Source organism: Equus przewalskii, chromosome 2 (assembly GCF_037783145.1).
Source record: "Equus przewalskii isolate Varuska chromosome 2, EquPr2, whole genome shotgun sequence".
In the NCBI taxonomy this organism is placed as follows: domain Eukaryota; kingdom Metazoa; phylum Chordata; class Mammalia; order Perissodactyla; family Equidae; genus Equus; species Equus przewalskii.
Window position 1 is genome coordinate 11,154,677 of NC_091832.1, and position 20,619 is coordinate 11,175,295.

Genomic DNA, 20,619 nt, shown 5'->3' on the forward strand with positions numbered 1-20,619 from the left:
TTGTGACAACATGTATGGACCTTGAGGACATTATGCTAAGTGAAAGAAGTCAGACAAGGAAAGACAAATATTGTATGATCTCACTTTTATGTGAAATCTAAAACAAAAACAAGCTCATAGAACAGATTGGTGGTTGTAGGAAGCAGCGGGGGCGGGTGAGAGGTGGGCAAAATGGGTGAAGGTGGTCATAAGGTACAAACTTCTAGTTATAAAATGAATAAGTCTTGAGTATGTAATGTACGGCATGGTGACTGTAGTTAATACTACTATGTTGTATATTTGAAAGTTGCTAAGAGGGTAGATCTTAAAAGTTCTAATCACAAGAAAAAAAATTTATAACTGTATGGTGATGGATCATCTTAACTAGACTTATAATGAATGTTTTATAATATATACAAATATCGAATTGAATCATTATGTTGTACTTGAAACTAATATAATATTATGCATCAATTATATCTCAATTTAAAAAGTAATAATAAAAAAATGCAAGTTACAGTTATAGAAATCAGAAGGCCCCCCTCTCCCCAGTGTTTCAGAGATACTTTTCATCTAGATAGAATTCACTGGTATTTTTATTTAAGTCAGATCTCAAAGTGTGACCTACTTCATTTCAGAATGTTGAACCTTCTGACAAAAATCCAGTCTGTTTTGAACTGAGTCCTGGATGCCAAAATGCAGAAACAGAGTTTTTCAATAAAGTTTCCAAGAATCTTTCAATTAAGAGGTAAAAGATATATTTTTATTATCGTGCGTGTTTTTTATTACATTCATTAGTTTTTGATGAGTAATTAACTCTCCAATTCTTTCTGATGAAACTATTTGTGTATCTTTTGTACCATGGGTGTCCTTGCTTTCAATGCATTCCTTCATATTTGGAAGTTGGACAATAATTTTAATGAAGCGACAACTCTAATATGGTTCTTATTTGAGTTGATTTATTACATGGGGGAAAAAAGTGTTTGTGAAGAAATTATCTGGCTTAGGAAGAAGACTCCTGATTTTGTTTAGTTTGCCTTCTGTTCATTCTTCCCTTTCTTATAGTTTTAAACCTGGACCTATCACATAAACTATTATAAAAAATAATTTCTCTATCTAAAAAAGAAATTGTTTTAAAACTTTCAAAGCAAATATACTTGGGGAATATTAAATGATGGCTTGTGACTTTTTGGGTCAGTATATACCTTTTGTGGCAAAGAAGACATTCCCTTGTATTAGAGTTCTCCAGAGAAACAGAGCCAACAGGATGTATGTACATAGAGAGAGAGAGATTTGTTTTAAGGAATTGGCTTATGCAACTGTGGAGGCTTGGTAAGTCCAAAATCTGCAAGCAGGCTGAGAAGAGTTGCAGTTAGAGTCCAAAGGTAGTCTGCTAGCAGTGTTCTCTTCTTGGGCAGGTTAGTCTTGTCCTATTAAGGCCTTCAGCTGATTGGATGAGACCCACCCACATTATGGAGGATAATCTGCTTTACTCAGAGTCTGCTGATTTAATTGTTAATCTTATCCAAAAAATACCTTCACAGAAACATCTAGAATAATAATTTGACCAAAAATCTGTGTACGTGGCCTAACCAAATTGACGTAAAATTAACTCTTCCTATCCTTATTCCAGCTTTCTCATTTATTCCACTTTGTGCCAGATAATGTACTGAGGGCTGGGGATATGGTGGTATTAAAAACAGATGGAGACATAATCTTTTCCTTCATGAAATTTATAGTCCAGTGATGAGGGTTGAATGTTCTCCATATTATTTGAGAGGTCCATTAATTTAAGTTAATATTTGCCAAATATTTTTTTTTCTTTTTAAAAAAGCTTTTCCTTTGTTTTATTCTCATCTCCATCTCTTTTCATACCCATTTATTTGCTCTTAAACACAATCCTAATAAATACCCAAGTTAATAGCTTCAAAATATTTGCCAAATATTTAATAACCTCATTTAAAAGTTACTTTGGAATGCTGGTTTATTCTTTGACTAGTAGTTCGGAAAATATTGTTATTTTTTAACATGCCCTAGCAGTTGATTTGTCCTTCTCTCAACTTTTTGACTCTAACCTGTCTTTGGACCCCTTTAATGCTGTCTCTTTAGTATCTTGCATGAGAAAGAAGCAGGTATAAGATTCATTATAGATTACTGCAATTATTGGGAAAATGTCTTGACCTTTTTTTGTAGCATTCATTCATCTATTCTTAACATTTCATTCTACAGGTGGAAATTAACTATGATACAAGTTTAAAATAGATGCCAACTATTTATAGAGGCTGTGTAACGTAATAGTTGTGAGCTCAGATTATGGTATCAGACATATCAGCATTCAAGTTCTGGTTGTAAACATCAGTATCCCATCTGTAAAATGGGAATTATGACTGTGTCTGTATTAGTTTCCTGTTGCTGCTCCAACTAATTACCCCAAACTTGGTGACTTAAAATAATACAAATTTATCATCTTCCAGTTCTGGAGGTCAGAAGTCCAAAATGGGTCTTTGGGGCTAAAGTCAAAGTGATGGTAGGGCTGTATCCTTTCTGGAAGCTTTAGTGGAGAATCTGTTTTATTCCCTTTTCCAGCTTCTAGGGGCTGCCCCCATTTCTTGGCTGGTGGCCCTTTACCCCATCTTCAGAGCGAGCAGCATAGCATCTACAGATCTCTTTCTCTGACTCTGCTTCTATCCTCACATCTCCTCTGACTCTTACCCTCTTGCCTCTGTTGTTTAAGACCCTTGTGATTACATTGAGCCTACCTGGATAATCTAGGATAGTCTCTGCATCTCAAGAGCCTTATTTTAATCACATCTGCAAATTCCCTTTTACCATGCACAGTAACATATTCACAGGTTTTGGGAATTAGGTCTGAGGTATCCTCTCTCCATCTTTGGGCATTTCAAATTATCTTTGAAACAGGTTAGATCGTCAGAAAATTATATTCTTATAGCTCTGCAGGAACACCTTCACTGTCTTAAGTTTTAAGGCTTTATTCAAGAATTTATTGAATATTTATGGAAGAAAAAGCCTAATTAAAGAAACGCTTGCAATTTATTTAACATTGTTCTTGGAAACCTTGTCTATTTTCAGCTCTGACCAAAGCTTTAATAAGGATCAGCTATTTTAAGATTTTAGTAAAATGTTTGTCCCGCCTAGAGAACTGGTATTATAATTATACAACATAAAGTTTTTTCTTTTTGCCTTGGGTGCTAAAAAAGCTCGTAAATGGATTTTATTGCTCAATGTTGGAAGTTTTATGTGTGTTTTTATCATAAGTAAGTATGTAGCAAATATTAATTCCTTGACACAAATGCAAGTGTACAAAAAAAAGTGACTTTTCTCTTTAAAAGTAATTGAACTTGATTTCTATTTTGAGCCCCTATTCATTATTCTGGGTTATAGAAATTAATTTCAGTTAATTCAAGGTCTATTTTTCCTCTTTCCTCTGAGGTTATATGTAATTTAGAGGGATGAATGCTGTGCCAGTACTGGTGATGTGGTCGGTGACGTGATTATCATCTATCCGAGGTGCCATCTGCTGAGATGTTTTCATTTGCATCTAATCTTTGGCAGTAGGTTTGTGCAGGTTCCTGCTGTGACCTCCTTACCCTGTTCAGGTCACTGGCGCTCTGTGTCATGTCCATACTGCTCTGAAGCACATGTGATATCATTCTGTACTCTCCATGTCATTCTTGGGTGCTGGGGGAGAATTCTGTGGGACTGGTGCAAACCATGCAGACATTCTGTTTGTTTCATTGCAGCACTTTGGCACAGAAAGAGCTCTGGGAGTGTTTACATTTCTAGACTACCAGTGTTTGGGGCAAAGATTTCTTCCGCTGTTAGATCTTCCAGATCTACCTGAGGGTTTCTATTCTCCCTGCCGGGGAGATAGGATGCAGGACCCTTTCTTAGGAATTCTATTAATGTCTAAGCTCTCTTAGCTTTCTTGTGGCTTCTCTTTCCTCTTCCCTAACCTATCCTATTGAGATAGGATCTAGTTTAGGATGCAAAAAGACCTGATGCATATAGTCTTCCAAATTTTAGTCTTAAACTCTAATTTCAGCTTTTGAAACTCAGTACCATCACTCAGAATTGTTCTATGTTTTATTGGGGCATGCCACTTGTGACACAATTACTACCACTGACAAGATGGGAGGAGGTGCCTCAATTAATGTCTCAAAGTATTTTCCCATCACAGATAAAAGGACATAGGACAACGTGATTCCTTACTTGATTTTCCTTTTTAGCACAGTGAGTGTTTCATGCAGCATGTTTAATACAGTGAGTCTACATCTCTATCACCAGATTATAAATTTTGTGATGGCAAGTGCTGTGTCTTACTTATTTCTACATTCCTCAAAGTGGTTCTACAGAAGATGCTCAGTAACTGTTGATTTATTAGGATGTTAAGAATAACTGAATTAAACTTGCCGTGATCAGACAAAGGGGGTAGTTTATTAAGCATGAGTCTGACTGGGCCAGCTTTCCTGGGCAACTAACATTGGCCTAAAAAAGAAAATAATTTGTGGTTGTCAGATACTAATTAAATGGTCCAGCTACTACCGTGACATATTAAAGGACTTTATTCAATTTCAAAAAGAAACAACAAATGAACACTAGATTACTGAAGACTTTTCTTGTTTTCCCTCTCCTCTTTAGGTCCTCTCAAAAGTCATCTCTAGGGAAAATGCCAATAAATGATCACGACTCTGGTGTTGAAGATGAAGACTTTTCTCCAAGACCAATTCCTAGTCCTCATCCAGTAAGTCAAAAGGTATCACTGATCTTATAAGGAACTCACCTTTGTAGTTAGAAACATAAAAGTCTTTTCATGTTAAAGTACTCAATAATACTACTCAAAACTTATTTGTTTCATTCTAAGATATGTCTGGCTATCTATATCTATATATATTCCTCACAGGTACATATAATTATATGTAATAATATATGTGCATATATACACATATTGTAATAAATACATAGAATTCTTATTCCCAGAGAAAACTGAGGCACAGATTGGTTAAGTTACTTGCCCAGGATTACACAACTAGTAAGTAGGAAAGCTGGAGTTCAGGAGGTTTGGTTTCAGAATCTGGTGCTCTTAACTCGTATAGACTTAACATTCTATATTATCACCGGAGCTTTACTTTGGTTCTTATTACCATATGCTGAGAAAACATCCTACTTGCTTTTGGAGATTGCTAATAACCCCTGTCATAATTCATAACTTTTTGATTGCAGCCAACCAGTAGGTTATTTTACAATTGTTGTGCCTTAGTTAGACTAATTACTTATTAGAAGAAAAATGAATGAGAAAAAATTTTTTTAAATTAATATCAAATTCTAACCAAATGAATCACAGTGAGTAGTTTGTTTACTCTTTTCTGCTCACTTCCAACTCTTTTAGTTGGTATCAGTAAAAAAGAGTAACACTGAATAATTTCACTTAGAAAAATATTCTGAAATATTAATTGGAAGATCCTTTGTTATTTAAGATGCAGAAACATCATTTTCTACTAGATCTATTGAAACACCCTGCCTGTGATCATTTTTTTTTGCAGAGAGGGGGGTGAAAAAAGTCTATTGTAAAACAGTTTCCCATATTGTATTCTGTGATCTAAGCAGCATTAGTCAGTGCTTCAGTAAAAGAAGTTCCAGCGTTAAATGAGTTTGTGAGGGCGAGGACCGTGTTATTTTGCTCACAATTGTATTCCTAGTGCTTATCACATAGAATATGTCTAGAAAATATTTGTCAACTGTCTAAATGAAGAATAAACACCTTTTAATAAGTAACTAGATATAATTTGGGAAATACTAGTTTAATGAAAGTGAAACAATACATGCTTCTCCTAGAAAATACTTGGGTTTTTTTTCGTTTATTTCCCATTTATAGATCTCTAAGATCCAACCATCGGTTCCTGAACTTTCACTTGTGTTGGATGGCAATTTCACAGAATCAAACCCTCTGCCTAACCCATTGGCAATGGTGAATAATGAAAATCCTCCTTTGTTGATTAACCACTCTGAACACTTGGAGCCGTTGCAACCCCAGCTTTATGATGAGAAACACAACCCAGAAGCTGAAGCTGGAGAGCCTTCCTTGAGAGAGCTACCAAATCATTTAGACCAGGGCATTGCTCCTTTGAGACACTGCAAAGTAAGACAGCCATCTGTCTGTAAGAAAGGGAACCCCCATATCAGGAACAGTGTTAAACCATCTTCTCTTGATGGGCCATCTCCTGATACATCTGAAAAGCTTCAAACAGTTTCTGCTGGAAATGTACACAAAGAAGAGTATCCTTTAAGATCCTCCACATTTAATTCCAGGCAGTCTTCTCTTGCCTCTCAGACCTACCCACACAATTTTGTTTTTTCACCCCATAATTCAGGAAGACCAATGGAACTTCAGATACCGACTCCCCCCACACCATCTTACTATTCCACAAATGTTTGCAGTTGTTGTCAGCATCATGGCCATGTTCAATATAGTCCAATAAATTCTTGTCAAGGAATGAATACAGTAGGATCTGTTCAAGACCTCCAGTCTGAAGCCCTTCAGAAACACTCACTATTTCACCCAAACGGATGTCCAGCTCTGTACCATAATGCATTCTATTCTTCCAGTAGTCCTATAGCCTTGAGACCTCAGGGAAGCATGGGTGGTTGTTCTCCCCACGGCAATGTAGAACCATCGCCTGTGGCAAGACTCCCTTCGCATGTGGACTCATGTAACCCACGGCCTTGTGCAGTATGCATGCACACACCCAAGACTGGGTCAGATAATGGAATGATGGGACTATCTCCGGATGCGTATAGGTTCCTCACAGAACAAGACAGACAGCTGAGACTACTTCAGGCACAGGTTTGCTAGCTTTCTTAGTTCTGTTAATTCTTGGTATTAATATAGTTTATTAAAAATAACTGGGGGCCGGTCCAGTGGCTCAGCAGTTAAGTTCGCATGCTTTGCTTCGGTGGCCTGGGGTTCGCTGGTTCGGGTCCCGGGTGTGGACCTGGCCACTTATCAAGCCCTGCTGTGCCAGGCATCCCACATATCAAATGCAGAAGATGGGCACAGATGTTAGCTCAGGGCCAATCTTCCTCAGCAAGAAGAGGAGGATTGGTGGCGTATGTTAGCTCAGGGCTAATCTTCCTCAAAAAAAAAAAAATAACTGGCAACTCTTCAGTAATTACATTTTATGGAGTAGAATTGTAGAATGTCAGAACTGATGGAACCTTGGGAACTGAATTCTAGTCCCTGTTGTTTTACAGATAATTAAAATGAGGATGAGAGAGAAAATTTACCCAATGACACATTGCTAGTTAGGAGTAGAACCAGGACTAGAAAGCAAGCCTTCTCTTGGCTCTGTCTTGTGTGTAGCCTAACCTACAACACAATGGCATTTTTATTTCATTTTTTGCCTCTAATGAAAAGTCTATATAAAATGTGCTAACCTTTTATATACAAGTTAATATAAAGCCTGCACAATGGATTCTGATATAGCTGTGGTTTCTTAACCATACAGTACGTATACTGATCTTTAGCTGGTGTACATAATAGTTCTAGAGCCTCTTCTGTGGATCTATACTAGACTTGTTTCCTTCCTTTTATCCTGAAGTGCTTCCTTTCTTCAGGCCTTTATGGCAAAGTTCTTAGTCTTAATTATATCCTCGCACTGTTTAGTCTAAGAATTGTGTCCCTTTTATTTTCTTTCCTTACTGACACCCTTCTTCTACATATCTACCACAAATCCCCACCCTCGTTCCTTTCCATTGTACCAATGGAAACAACCTGAAATATATTCTTTCATATTTTTTCCATGATCCTTTAACTACACAAATATATGTATAATGGGCATATATACAGGTGATTTTTTAAAAACATTTCGTTTTAGAGTCATGGTGTTTAAGAAAAAAACTAAAAAAGACAATCACATTTTTCAAATTCTCTTAAAAATGGTTTAGATAGGTCACCTGAGAAAAAATTTAGCTTGCTCTTTTTTAAATTAAGAAGGTAAATTCTTTGAAATTGTAAAATATAAGTTGGATTTTAACAAATCATTATAAACATTTGACAAAAATTTTAATGTAGCTAAATATTTCACTTTGAAAAGAAATGTTTGTCATTTATTTCCTTTTTTTTAAAAAAAAGGCTTACAGGGGCTGGCCCTGTGGCCGAGTGGTTAAGTTCGCGCGCTCCGCTGCAGACAGCCCAGTGTTTCGTTGGTTCGAGTCCTGGGCGCGGACATGCCACTGTTCATCAAACCACGCTGAGGCAGCGTCCCACGTGCCACAACTGGAAGGACCCACAATGAAGAATATATACAACTATGTACTGGGGGGCTTTGGGGAGAAAAAAGAAAAAAATAAAATCTTTTAAAAAAAATAAATAAAGGCTTACAGAGGTTAAAAAGCTCTTAAGCTATTTAGAAATCTTAGTTACCTGGCATTTATGTACTTAAAATGTAAATTATAGACTGCTGCTCTAGTCTAGATTATATGAATCATTATACTTGGGAGAATACAAAATATGATGTAAAAAACGCATCTATGATAAATATATTTTGCTCATGTGAATTCTTTTTCCTTTTTTTTAGGTTACCATCTTGTTTAAAATTTCTAAAAAATTTTATAACACAGTTTCTATATAAGCATATATGGAATTATCTTATTCTGCATAAAATCCCATTATAATGATATAAAACAAATTTTCTAATTGGTTTCCTATAGATTATTTCAACAGTTTCAAGTTTCTGCTATGGCAAACAATGCAACATTGAACATTCGTACACTCCTGTCTCCCTGCATTTGTTCCTGTATCTCTGTGGCATAGATCCCTAGAAATAAAGTGGGAAATCAAAGAACACACATTGTAAATGTTCAAAGCTACCCAAAGTTCTTCCTCTCCTAGTATTCCAAGTCTCATTTTAGTGTAGTGATTAAGCGAGTGGGCTCTGGCACCAGGCTGCTTGGGTACTGATCCAGTTTTGCTATGATCTAAGTTATGCCATCTTACTTTACCTCTCTGACTCTAGTTTTCTCATCCCCAAAATAAGAATATACATATGTTTATTGAGACCTAAATATTGAATGAGTTATTAGGTAAGGGCTTAGAATAGTGCCTGGCATATAGTTAGTGCTCAATAAACGTTAACGGTTACTATTATTTTCATTATTATTATCTCAATTCATGACGTCACTTCTTAACCCCATCGGTCAGGCCAAAATCTTAGGTTTCAAAAACCCAGGTTTTGGGACCAACCCGGTGGAGTAGTAGTTAAGTTTACACACTCTGCTTCAGCAGCCTGGGGTTTGTGGGTTTGGATCCTGGCTGCAGACCTATGCACTGCTCATTAAGCTGTGCTGTGGTGGCATCCTGCATACGAAAAATAGAGGAAGATTGGCACAGATGTTAGCTCAGGGACAAGCCTCACCAAAAAAAAAAGCAACCCAGGTTTTACTTTCTAGATACATCTTAAACTATTCTTTACCTTCTCTCCTGCTAACCACTCTAATTGAAACCATTGTCTTCTCTTATCCATACACACTCCTTCGAGTACTGTCCCCTGCTGTTTCCTGCAGTTGGAAACACCACAGCCATCTTTTTAAAGCTCAAGTCGGGTCATAGGTCTCCTGCTTATAACTCTCAATGTTTTTCCATTGCAATTAGAATAAAATCCAAATTCCTTACCTTGCCCTCAAAACCCTTTGGATTCAGCTTCTGTCTTCCTCTCCTAGCTCATCTCTTGCCACTGTCTTCCATGTTTACTACACTTCAGCTGCAATAGTGTGCTTTTTGTTCTTCAAAAACATGAACATGTTTCCACTTTAGTCTTTAAAAATTGTGTCTGTTTTTCCTTTCCTTACTGACCCCCTTCTTCCACATATCTACCACAAGGCTTGCCTTAAGTCCCCTTTGCCTGAAACATCCTTCTGATTCTTCTAATGGCTGGCTGCTTCTCCTCATTCAGGCCTTAGTTAGATGTTTTTGTTTTTTGTCTTTAGGGAGCTCTAGGGAGGGAGCTTACAAGATTCATCATTGTATTCTTTAGCACCTTGTGTAGTACTTCACTTGTAATAGTTGCTTAATACGTGTTTTGTAAGTTGAATGAGTGAAAATCGCCACTAGGAAGGTTACACCAATTCTCCAAAACTTTCCACATCTCTGATACTGGGCGTATCAAACTCTTAAATTATTATCAGTCTTATAAGTAGAAACTGTAAATTTGCATTGTATTGTTACAAGGTTGATCATTTTATTATTTACTGGCCACTTGTATTTTCTTTCTATAAACTCTGTGTTTAGTCATTTTTCTATTGTCTTTTTCTAATTAATTTAAAAGAGCTCGTTATATAAAGAAAATTGGTTCTTTGTCGTATATATGTGGTAAGTATAATATATAATGTCTTTTGTCAAGTGTTGCCTATGTGATCTCTCTAAACCGCGCTCTTCTCATTGTAAATTGGGAACACTGATTAGTATTATATGTAGATTTGAAGGTTAAATGAGTTAATATATATGCATAAAGTGCTTAGTGTAGGACCTGGCTATAGTAAACATTCAACAAATTGCAACTATTTTTATCTCTTAATCCTCACGACTACCTTAGTTTTAGGTAATGTTGAAGCTCATAATGGTTGAATAGCTTTTCCAAAAGGTAGCAGAGTAGGATTTAAACTTAGGTCCTTATGACACCAAAGCCCATGTTCTAAACCACTAAAGTACATATACTATTTTGTGTTATTAAAGCAGGTTATATTTCTACTGATCTTAACAATTTATTGATGATACTTATTTTTCTATATTAATAAAGTTAATCCACTAAAATTAATGAGATGAGTTGAACACAATAATATAATTTGTAGGGAAATAGAAAATTGCAGTATTTAAAAGGGAGGCTCTTCCACTTCTAGATATGTACCCAAGAGAAATGAAAAAATATGCTCACACAAAAACTTATACATGGATGTTCATAGCAATGTTATTTATAATAGCCAAAGGTGAAAACAATCCAGTGACCATCAACTGATGAATGGATAAACACAATGTGACACCTCCTACAATGGGATGTTTTTTGGCCATCAAAAGAAATGAAGTATTGTTATGTACTACAGCACGGGTGAACTTTGAAAACATTATGCTAAGTGAAGGAAGCAAGATACAAGGCCACATATTGTATGGTTCTGTTTATATAAAATGTCCAGAATAGGCAGATCTGTAGAGACAGAAAGTAGATTAATGGTTGTCATAGGCTCGGGACACTGGCAACGGAGAGTAACTGCTAATGGGTACTGAGTTTTTGCAGGGGTTGATGAAAATGTTCTGGAACTGGATGGTGGTTATGGTTGCAAACTTTGTGAATATACAAACCACTGAATTGTATACATTAAAGGGATGAATTTTATGGCGTGTGAATTATATCTCAATTTTAGAAGGAGGGGAAGCTTTTGGTATTTGAACCTCAGTTTTGCTACTTGTTAGTTATGTGACCTGGCAAATCAGTTTATTTTTAATGCCTCAAGTTTTCTCATCTGTAAAGTGTGGTTAATAGTAGTACGTTCATCATGGAGTTTTCAAAATCATACATAAGAGCTCTTAGTATAGAGTCTTGTAAACAGGAAGCACTCAGTAAGTGTCAGCTGCTGTTATTAATATTTCCACTTTTAACATGGCCAATTCTGATTAACCTTTATAAAAAGAATCTTGTGTAAAACATTTTCAATATTTGGTAAATAAAGTTAGAGCATACCTCCTATCTTGTAAGTGAAAGAAGAATAAAATGTTGGTTTGAAGTGTTAACATTGAGACTTTTCTGTTTGTGTCAATATATGAATGCTCATCTAAACGCCTATATGTTTTCACTTGTAAATTTACCATTAGCTCACATAAGTACTTTTTACTGATGAATGATAATGATTTTCTCCATTGAATAAGTTTTGTAGTATGATCTAGTTGAAATGTGAGAAAATATGGGTAAAAGTAAGTTATTTATAACTGGGGCACCTTGTAATTCATTTTTAAATTCTGGTGCCAATTTAGTTGATTACTTTACTGTCAGTTTAAAGTGTGTTTTTAATTGATACAGATTCAGCGTTTATTGGAAGCACAGTCTTTGCAGCCCTGTTCCCTTAAGACAACCACTGTTGAAGACACGGTGCAAGCTGCAAGCCAAATGGAGTTGGTTTCCATGGAAGCACAGTCTTCCCCTGATTTGCACATGAGAAAAAGTGTAAGCATTGCTGTGAGCACAGGTAATTTCCTTTTTTTATTTGTAAGAAATTTTTTAAAAATGCTTTTCATATCTACTTTTTAAATTTTTACATTGAAATTGGTGCATGGTACCAGTAGAACGAAAGCCAAGGTGATGAGAGTATAAGTTGTTTAAGTCTTTGTGTAATTTTACTCTTTCTCAAGGTAAAACTATACTTGAAAACAGATATGAAAGCACATAACACATTGTTTGTTTGTGCTGCTTTCCCAGGTGGAACCCGATTCTAATAAGGGAAGTCATCTGTGGGTTTGAGGGGTCAGGGGAAGTTTTATCTGCGCAGTGTTATTGATTCTAGTTCTTGAAGGGTATGAGGCTTTTAGTAGGTGGAATTGAGAGGTGGCAGAACAGATTGGGTAGAGAAAATAGTATCGACTTGGTGAGAAAATACAGGGGTCTGAGTTGTCTAGTACTCTACATTACTATGTTATGGAGAACCTTGACTACATCTTTCACAATGCATGTCTACTTCATTTGGTAAGCAACATTGAAGGCCTTTTAAAAAATGAATTAATAATATAAATGACATATTTGTTTACATGTTTATTCACCACCAGACCATGAGATCTTCAAGGACATCTTTGTTTTCCCAGGGTCTAGCAAGATGTTTAGTACATAGGGTGGTGGTGATAAGAATGAAGAGGAAGAGTCATGTAGGATGTTGATAAGATTTGGTAACTAATTGGATGTGGCAATTGGAAGAGATAGAATTCAAAAGTTACTCCAGCATTAAATGCAATGTGACATCCTGGATTGGATCCTGGAACAGAAAAAGGACAGTAGTTGAAAAACTGGTGAGGTCCAAATAAAGTCTGGAGTTTTAGCTAATAGTAATGTACCAATATTGGTTTCTTGATTTTGAAAAATCAAAACCATGGTAATGTAAGATGTTAACATTAGGGGAAACTGGGTACAGAGTATCCAGGAACTCTCTGTAGTATCTTCATTGTAAATGTAGAATTATTCCAAAATTAGAGGTTTATTAAAGATGAGAATGAATGTTTCTCCAGGATTTTAAATCTGAATGACAAGGGAAGGCAAGTTAGAGAAGTAGAGGAGAGAAGATGAGTTCAGTCTAGATACTTGCTGAGATTGAGCTACTTTTGGAAATGTAGATACTGATACTCATATGTCAGAAGAGTGGAGGTGGGTTGATGACATAAGACTTGAGGAAGTAGCAGATGAAGAGTTGAGCCAGGAGAATAAAAATTTAGGAAGAAGAATAAAGAAGGAAGACAGATTTTTACATATATTCTTTTGCTGAACACATGTATTATCTAAATTGTCCATGTGGAGGGGAGAAAGGAAGGAGGATAACAAGAACCTCATGTACATTTATAAGTCAAATTCAGGTATTACTCAGTTAAGATTGTTTGGCTGCAAGTAACATAAACCACTCTGAACTAATTTAAGCAAGGAAGGGGAATTTACTGGAAGGATATGTGGATGGTTCATGAAAACCAAGGCCGAGAATGGGGCTAGACTTGAGGAAAAAGCTGGAACTAGAAACTGCAATACTTTTAGGACTATTCAGTTATTCTACATGGTTGTTTTTACTCAACTCTGTCTGCAGTCTGCATTCACTGCTTTGCATTTCAAAATATAGCTCACCCAGAGCTCCAAAGTTTATGTGTTATACAGTTCTAGCCAGGTACACAAATCAGGTTACTATCCTTCAGTCCCCGTTTCAAATTGCAGAGAATCTGAATGGCCTAGTCTGGGTTAGGTTTTAATCCCTGGTTTGGTGGTAAGGGGTTTGAGAAGCATGTAATAGGAACCTATCTGTTGGAGCCCCACCTTTGCTAAGTGCAGAGGTGATAGTTCCCAGAGAAAGTGTGTGTGTGTTTGTGTGTGTGTGTTGTAGAGGGGTGGTGGTAAAGGAGCTGTGGGTATTGGGAGCTAAATAAGCACACCAAAAAGTACAGTTTCCTCCTCTGTCCTCTTGTAAAATTCTGTACTTACTGTATTACATTTGCTTATCATTTGTATCTCTCACTAGACTGTAAGCTCTTGGGATCTGGAATACTGCCTTATTCACCGTTGTATCTCGTTGCCTAACATGATGCCTAAAACATAGTGTGCCAAATAAATGATAATTGAATGAAGTCATTCACATGATCAGACTGATAAATTCTGAAATTATTTGAAACGAGTTTTTAAGCATGATACATAGAATTCAAATATTTTGAAACCTCATATATTCATATTCAGTTATTACTTATATGCAGAAAAGAATTGTTAATAATCATTTGAACTAAATGGCTTTTTTTTTCCTGAGGAAGATTAGCCCTGAACTAACTGCTGCCAATCCTCTTTTTGCTGAGGAAGACTGGCCCTGAGCTAACATCTGTGCCCATCTTCCTCTGCTTTATATGTGGGACGCCTGCCACAGCATGACTTTTGCCAAGCGGTGCCATGTCTGTACCCGGGATCCGAACTGGCTAACCCGGGGCTGCTGAAACGCGGAACAGGCAAACTTAATTGCTGCACCACCGGGCTGGCCCCCTAAATGGCTTTTAGAAGTATATTCTACAATACTACCTATTTCTCTAAAGATACATATCAATATGTATTCAGGAACAGTAGCAGAACTTACATAACTTTTTCAAAATTGTCCTTAAAAAAAATTTTTTTTTAAATGTTTAGTGAATAGGGGGGCCGGCCCTGTGGCCAAGTGGTTAAGTTTGTGCACTGCGCTTCGGTGGCCCAGGGTATGCCAGTTCAGTTCCTGGGCGCGGACATGGCACTGCTCATCAGGCCATGCTGAGGCGGTGTTCCACATGCCACAACTAGAAGGACCCACAACTGAAAATATACAGCTATGTACTGGGGTCTTTAGAGAGAAAAAATAAAAAATAAAATCTTAAAAAAAAAATGTTGAGTGAATACAAAATTAAATCATGCTTTTATTAATTTATTTTCATAAAGTCACTCAAGTTGACCTCAAAGTAGAAAGCATTTGAGTTGGATTTACTTTTTGGTTTTAACTTTCTTGGAATCATTATATATAGCAGTATTTCTCGAATTGTGGAATGCTTACCGCTCAGATTCAAAAGATGATTTGGAGTGCTATACAGATGAATATTTTATATTTTGTAGATATATTTATTCTTATGAGTATTGGAAAAATGTAATTAGCACATCAAATCTGTGAATTCACAGAAATGATGAAGCTAGGTAAAAATAAAGTGAGTTGATTTAAAGAAAAGCAATAACCAAATAATACATGCAAATAATTCTGCAAATAATTGCACGGGTGATCCATAAAGTTTGGGAAACGTTTGATTTTTTAAATACCTGCCTGATTTACATATGTCTGCTACATTCCTAATTTAGTTTCATAAATACTGTATTTAAGGATCAAAATCAGAGAGCCTAGCGTTTTGTGTTTTGTATATTTCTCCTGTTTTTCAGAACAACAATTTTCAACATACACACAATCCCCCCCCCCAAAATTGTATTCAGAACTTTACTATGTAAAGCACATCATTTGAGAGCCATACCTCTTAAGAGGCAGGGCTCAGAATGTCCCCTTTCCCTTTGTACCCCAATTTTCTATCTTGTCACCTTTTACTTACCTCTTCATGGCATTTCTGAGGAAATATAATCTGAAAACAGTTACAGGTGATTGTGTTAAAATAATATATTAATCTTACTTAACAAAGATTTGTCAGAGAATTATTTTTATAGTTGAATATTTGTTTCAGTATCTATTAAATCACTTCACCCCCAGGTGCCAGCCTGTTTTGGAATACAGCAGGTGATGACCCAGAGCCGGAATCTCAGCTGAGGCAAGATGACACCAAGATTTCCAGTGAGGACATGAATTTTTCTGTTGATATTAATAATGAAGTCACAAGTACTCCGGGTAGTGCATCTTCATTGAAAGCAGTTGATATTCCCAGTTTTGAAGAGAGCAACGTTGCTGTGGAAGAAGAATTTAACCAGCAACTTTCTGTGTCCAAGTAAGGTCTCTTTGATTCAGTATTCATCCTACTTCTTTTTTTCTTTTTAGATTCTGTCATTCTTTTGGTGTTCTAACTCAGAAACTATTTGTCTTGTAAATAGTATTTTCATTGATGTCTTTCCTGATATAGTTCTTATGTAATTGACAATTCTTAGCCTTCCAGGAACCATTCCCAGATGTCAATAATTAAATGTGTGACAGTCTGGCTGAATCAGAACATCTGAAGAAAAGTTCAGAAATGCATGTGCTCAGATCTCACCATAGAGATTCTGATAACACTAGGTGCCATATGGAGACGGGGTCCTGAATTTTGTAAAGTTTTAAAGATTCCCCCTATTTCAATTATATATATATAAAAGTCTTTATTTTTGAGAGATACAATCTGAATATTTACATATGAAATGTTATCTGAGATTTACTTCAGAATAACCTGGTGGAAGATGAAATGGCTAGGGGTATAATTGAAATAAGACTGACTATGAGTAGGTGATTTTTAAAACTGATTGTATATAATGACGTATTTATTCTTTGTGTTTGAAATTTTTCATTATGCAATTTTCTATTAAATAAAATAAGGATTCCAAAGTAATTTAGATCTTTAGTAAATTTGGAAACAAGTTCAGCAAATATTCTTTGAGCTTCTACTATGTGCTGCCACAGAACTAGGCCCTAGAGATTGAGCAGTAGTAGACAAAGCTTCTGATTCATTGAATTTTCATGAGTTCTAGAGACAAACAGTAACCACATAAACAGTAAATAATATAATTTCATATAGTGATAACTGCTCTGAAGAAAATAAGAGTGATCAAGTGAAGTGAAAGTGGGATGACAGCATGGGAGCGAGGGGATATATTAAGTAGGTGGTGAAAGAAGCTTTCCTTGAGGGAGTAACATTTGAGCAGTGACTTGAATGATGAGAAGGAGCTGGCCATGAGAATATCCAGAGGAGAGTGTTCCAGGTGGAGGAAATGGCGAGTGCAGACCCTGAGGTATGCATGAGCTTGACAGTTCCAGAAACAAGTAGGAGAGCCATTGTGGCTAGACATAATGACTATGAGGAAGAGCATGGGAAATGTGGTTAGAGATATGGGCAGGAGCAAATTATGTAGGGCTTTGTAGGATGTAGAAAGTAGTTTTGAATTTATTCTCTGTTTATTAAAGCCGAGGACGGTTTTAGACAATGGGGTAGTATAATGTGATTTTTCATTTTTCAAAGACCATTCTAGCTGTTTGTGGCAACTGAACTGAAAGGGGTTAAGAGTGGAAGTAGGGAGACTGGTTAGTAGACTAAAGACCAAGTGAGATGAAGGTGCCTTGACTTGTGATGGAAGTGGTGGAAGGGATCAGGGGTAGAATAAATTTTGAAGGTAGAGGAATAGTGTAGGTGTAAAACACTACAGGATAATATCACATGAAACAATTAAAAGGCGTGAATTTGGTGATGGGGTGGCATGGGACAGGCAGGCAGTCGATTACTTTTTAAAATTATAAGCCTTATGATAATATCTGACATTTTAAATTATTCAGATTATAATAGTGATTAAAACAATAAACATGCCCCTCCAGAAAACTAGAGAGAAACCTTTGTCCTTTCCTCAGTATAGTATATGTTTTTTGTTTGTTTGTTTTTGAGGAAGATTAGCCCTGAGCTAACATCCATGCCCATTTTCCTCCACTTTATATGTGGGACGCCTACCACAGCATGGCTTACTGAGCAGTGCCATGTCCGCACCCGGGATCTAAACCAGTGAGCCCTGGGCCGCTGAAGCGGAATGTGCGAACTTAACCACTGCGCCACCGGGCAGGCCCCTATAGTATATGTTTTAATCATATAATTCAATTAAGTATGTGTACTATGTTCCACAGTGTATTAAAAAGATCTGTATACCTGTCTCTCCCACTAGATTGAATTCCTACAGGATTGGGATCATATTCATTTCTCTATCTTCTGAACTTGACCCAATGTATGGTTCCCCATGTTAGCTACTTCGTAAATGTTCACTGCTAGGAAGAGCAGTTTGGGGTGAGCCTCAAGAAAAGTCGCCATTTTATTTGGAGTAATTATAGAAACTGAGAACAAAGAGGAATGAACTGTGGTTATCCTTATTTATCCTCCTTGACTTACTTCTGTAAACAGTAGACTACTTTCTAGAATTATGGGGGTTTTCCCCCTGAAGTAATTTTTAGGTCAGAACTTTAAAAATCTCCAATCCATTGTTGTTTTTAACTTCAGAAACAGATCTTAGTTAATTGATAGAATGCAGTTAACTGCATTTTCGGGCAATTAATCAGCTCTGTTGATTCCAACACATAACTAGATGTAAATCTAATCTCTGTTCAACATAATGTATTGATTTGGATTGAATACTATCACCAGTGTTGTCCATGGTAGTTTTGGTGCTTCTCTGGGATTCCTCCCAACATCTGGTCTGATTCATGCTATGGTTCCCATGGCTAAGTATTCACACATGGCACCTAGCCGTCTGAGTGCCCTGTCCCCCTTGAATGTCTTGCTGGATCGATTGGTCTTTCTGATGTTAAAGCAGTCTGTGAAGGATAAATTTATTTGTCTTGCAGCATAATTGGTAATTGATTGCTTTTTCCCAGTGAAAAGTAGTAGTATGTGATATTTAGAGACTTTTGAAATGATCTTATTTTTATTCAGAAGTCATTCTTTAGACATACTTACTAATACTTGCCTTATTAGTCATCTTTTAAAATTTTGTTTTAATCTGAAATCTTTTGAAGTTTGAAATCTTTAATGTTTTGGTTCTTTTCTTCTTTTTCAGCTTTTGGTTTTGCTTGCTAGGTTAGACACCACGACAAATATTTTAAAATTCTCAAAAATGCAGGATAGCAGAGTGATTGAGAGCATGGGCTCTGGTGTCAGACTGCCTGGATTTGAATCACAGCACTGTGACCACCAGCAAGTCTCATAATTTCTGGATGACTTGGTTCTCTTATCTTTAAATGGAGAAAATAAAAGTACCTGTCTCATAGCGTTGTTGTGAGGATTAAGTGAGTTAATATATGTAAAGCACTTAGAACAGTGCTTTAGTACCTAATTACTGTTACCATTTGGCTAAAGATGGAATAAGGTAAACTCAGTAACTGACACGGGCTCTCCTTAAAAATAAAGTGCTTTGCAAATGTTTGGGTGATAAAAATCCTGCTTAGTACAAGTAATTTCCCGAAAAGCCATAAGATCTCCAAAGGCTGGATTTCTGCTTCTGTGTTTGAGAGTTTTTGTGTTTTCATTAAAGTGAAATAAGTTAACATGGTTGAAGATAAAGTTTCTGATCTGATGTACGAGGAACAAGGGGAAAGCAGCAGGAGAGGAAGAAAACAGACAATTAGGGATCACCCACTATGTATATCTGGTACTATGCTAGGCACTTTTATCTCCTTTAATCCTATCTCATTGTTTTCAACCCAGGGAGGTGGATATCATTTTTCCCATTTTATGGATGAGGAAGCTGAGGCCCAGAGCAATTAAGAAATTTGTCCGAGACATGATGAACACACAGATAACTGTATTATAAATGAAAATGTGTGTGACATAGAGATAAGAGGAAGTGCTAACGGGAGTTAAAAGAAGCAACAGAACATATCCAGTTAGGGTTTTAGAACGATATCACAGAGGAACCAAACTTAAAATGACCCTTGAAGGGTAGATAGGATTTTGACAAAGTGTGCCAATTTAAAGGCATTAGAGCAGTAATTCTTGACTCCATGGCATTTGAAAATATAGGTAAATCCGGGCCCTTCACCTTCAGAATCTCTGAAGGGAGAGATCAGAACAGTTGTGTTTTTTGAAACTTTACAAGTGATATTGATGTGTAGCCAAGGTTGAAAACTACTGCATTGTAGACAAAAAATCTTGACTGAATTCAGAGTATTAGTAATCCAGTTTATACAGAATATAAAGTAAAATGGGGCATTGTAAGACATGGGCTGAAAAGCCAAGTTGGCTACCAAGTTTTGGAGAGCTTTGATTGACAGAATAAGGAATTGTGTTTGTTTTAATAAGCCATTTAAGGTTTTTGTTTGTTTTGTTGTGGTAAAAAATACATAACATAAAATTTACCATCTTAACCATTTTTAAAGATAGTGTTAAGTGTATTTACATTATTGTGAAACATATCTCCAGAACTTTTTCATCTTGCAAATCTGAAACTCTATTAAACAACTACTCCCCTTTTCCCCTTCCTCTCAGACCGTGGTAACCATCATTCTACTTTCTGTTTCTATGAATTTGACTACTTTAGATACCTCATGTAAGTGGAATCATACAATACTTTTCTTTTTTTTCTTTTCTTATTTCACTTAGCATAATGTCCTCAAGGTTTATCCACAGTGGTAGCATATGACAGAATTTCCTTCCTTTCTAAGGCTGAATAATATTCT

The 20,619-nt window shown here is 36.4% G+C and overlaps 1 protein-coding gene across 8 annotated transcripts in view; it reads left to right on the plus strand.

Moving 5' to 3' along the window:
* Positions 1–20,619, plus strand: part of STIL (STIL centriolar assembly protein) — a 54,543-nt gene that overhangs the window by 20,794 nt on the left and 13,130 nt on the right. For 4 of the 8 annotated variants that reach the window (XM_008541773.2, XM_070592726.1, XM_070592757.1 and 1 more), the window contains 5 exons: positions 618–727; positions 4,639–4,741; positions 5,873–6,841; positions 12,063–12,228; positions 15,979–16,210. In XM_008541773.2, coding sequence (XP_008539995.2) covers positions 618–727; positions 4,639–4,741; positions 5,873–6,841; positions 12,063–12,228; positions 15,979–16,210 — 1,580 coding nt within the window. Of the gene's footprint in view, positions 1–617; positions 728–4,638; positions 4,754–5,872; positions 6,842–12,062; positions 12,229–15,978; positions 16,211–20,619 lie in introns of all 8 variants that reach the window. The other 4 variants (XM_070592733.1, XM_070592738.1, XM_008541766.2 and 1 more) reach the window with 1 other exon arrangement.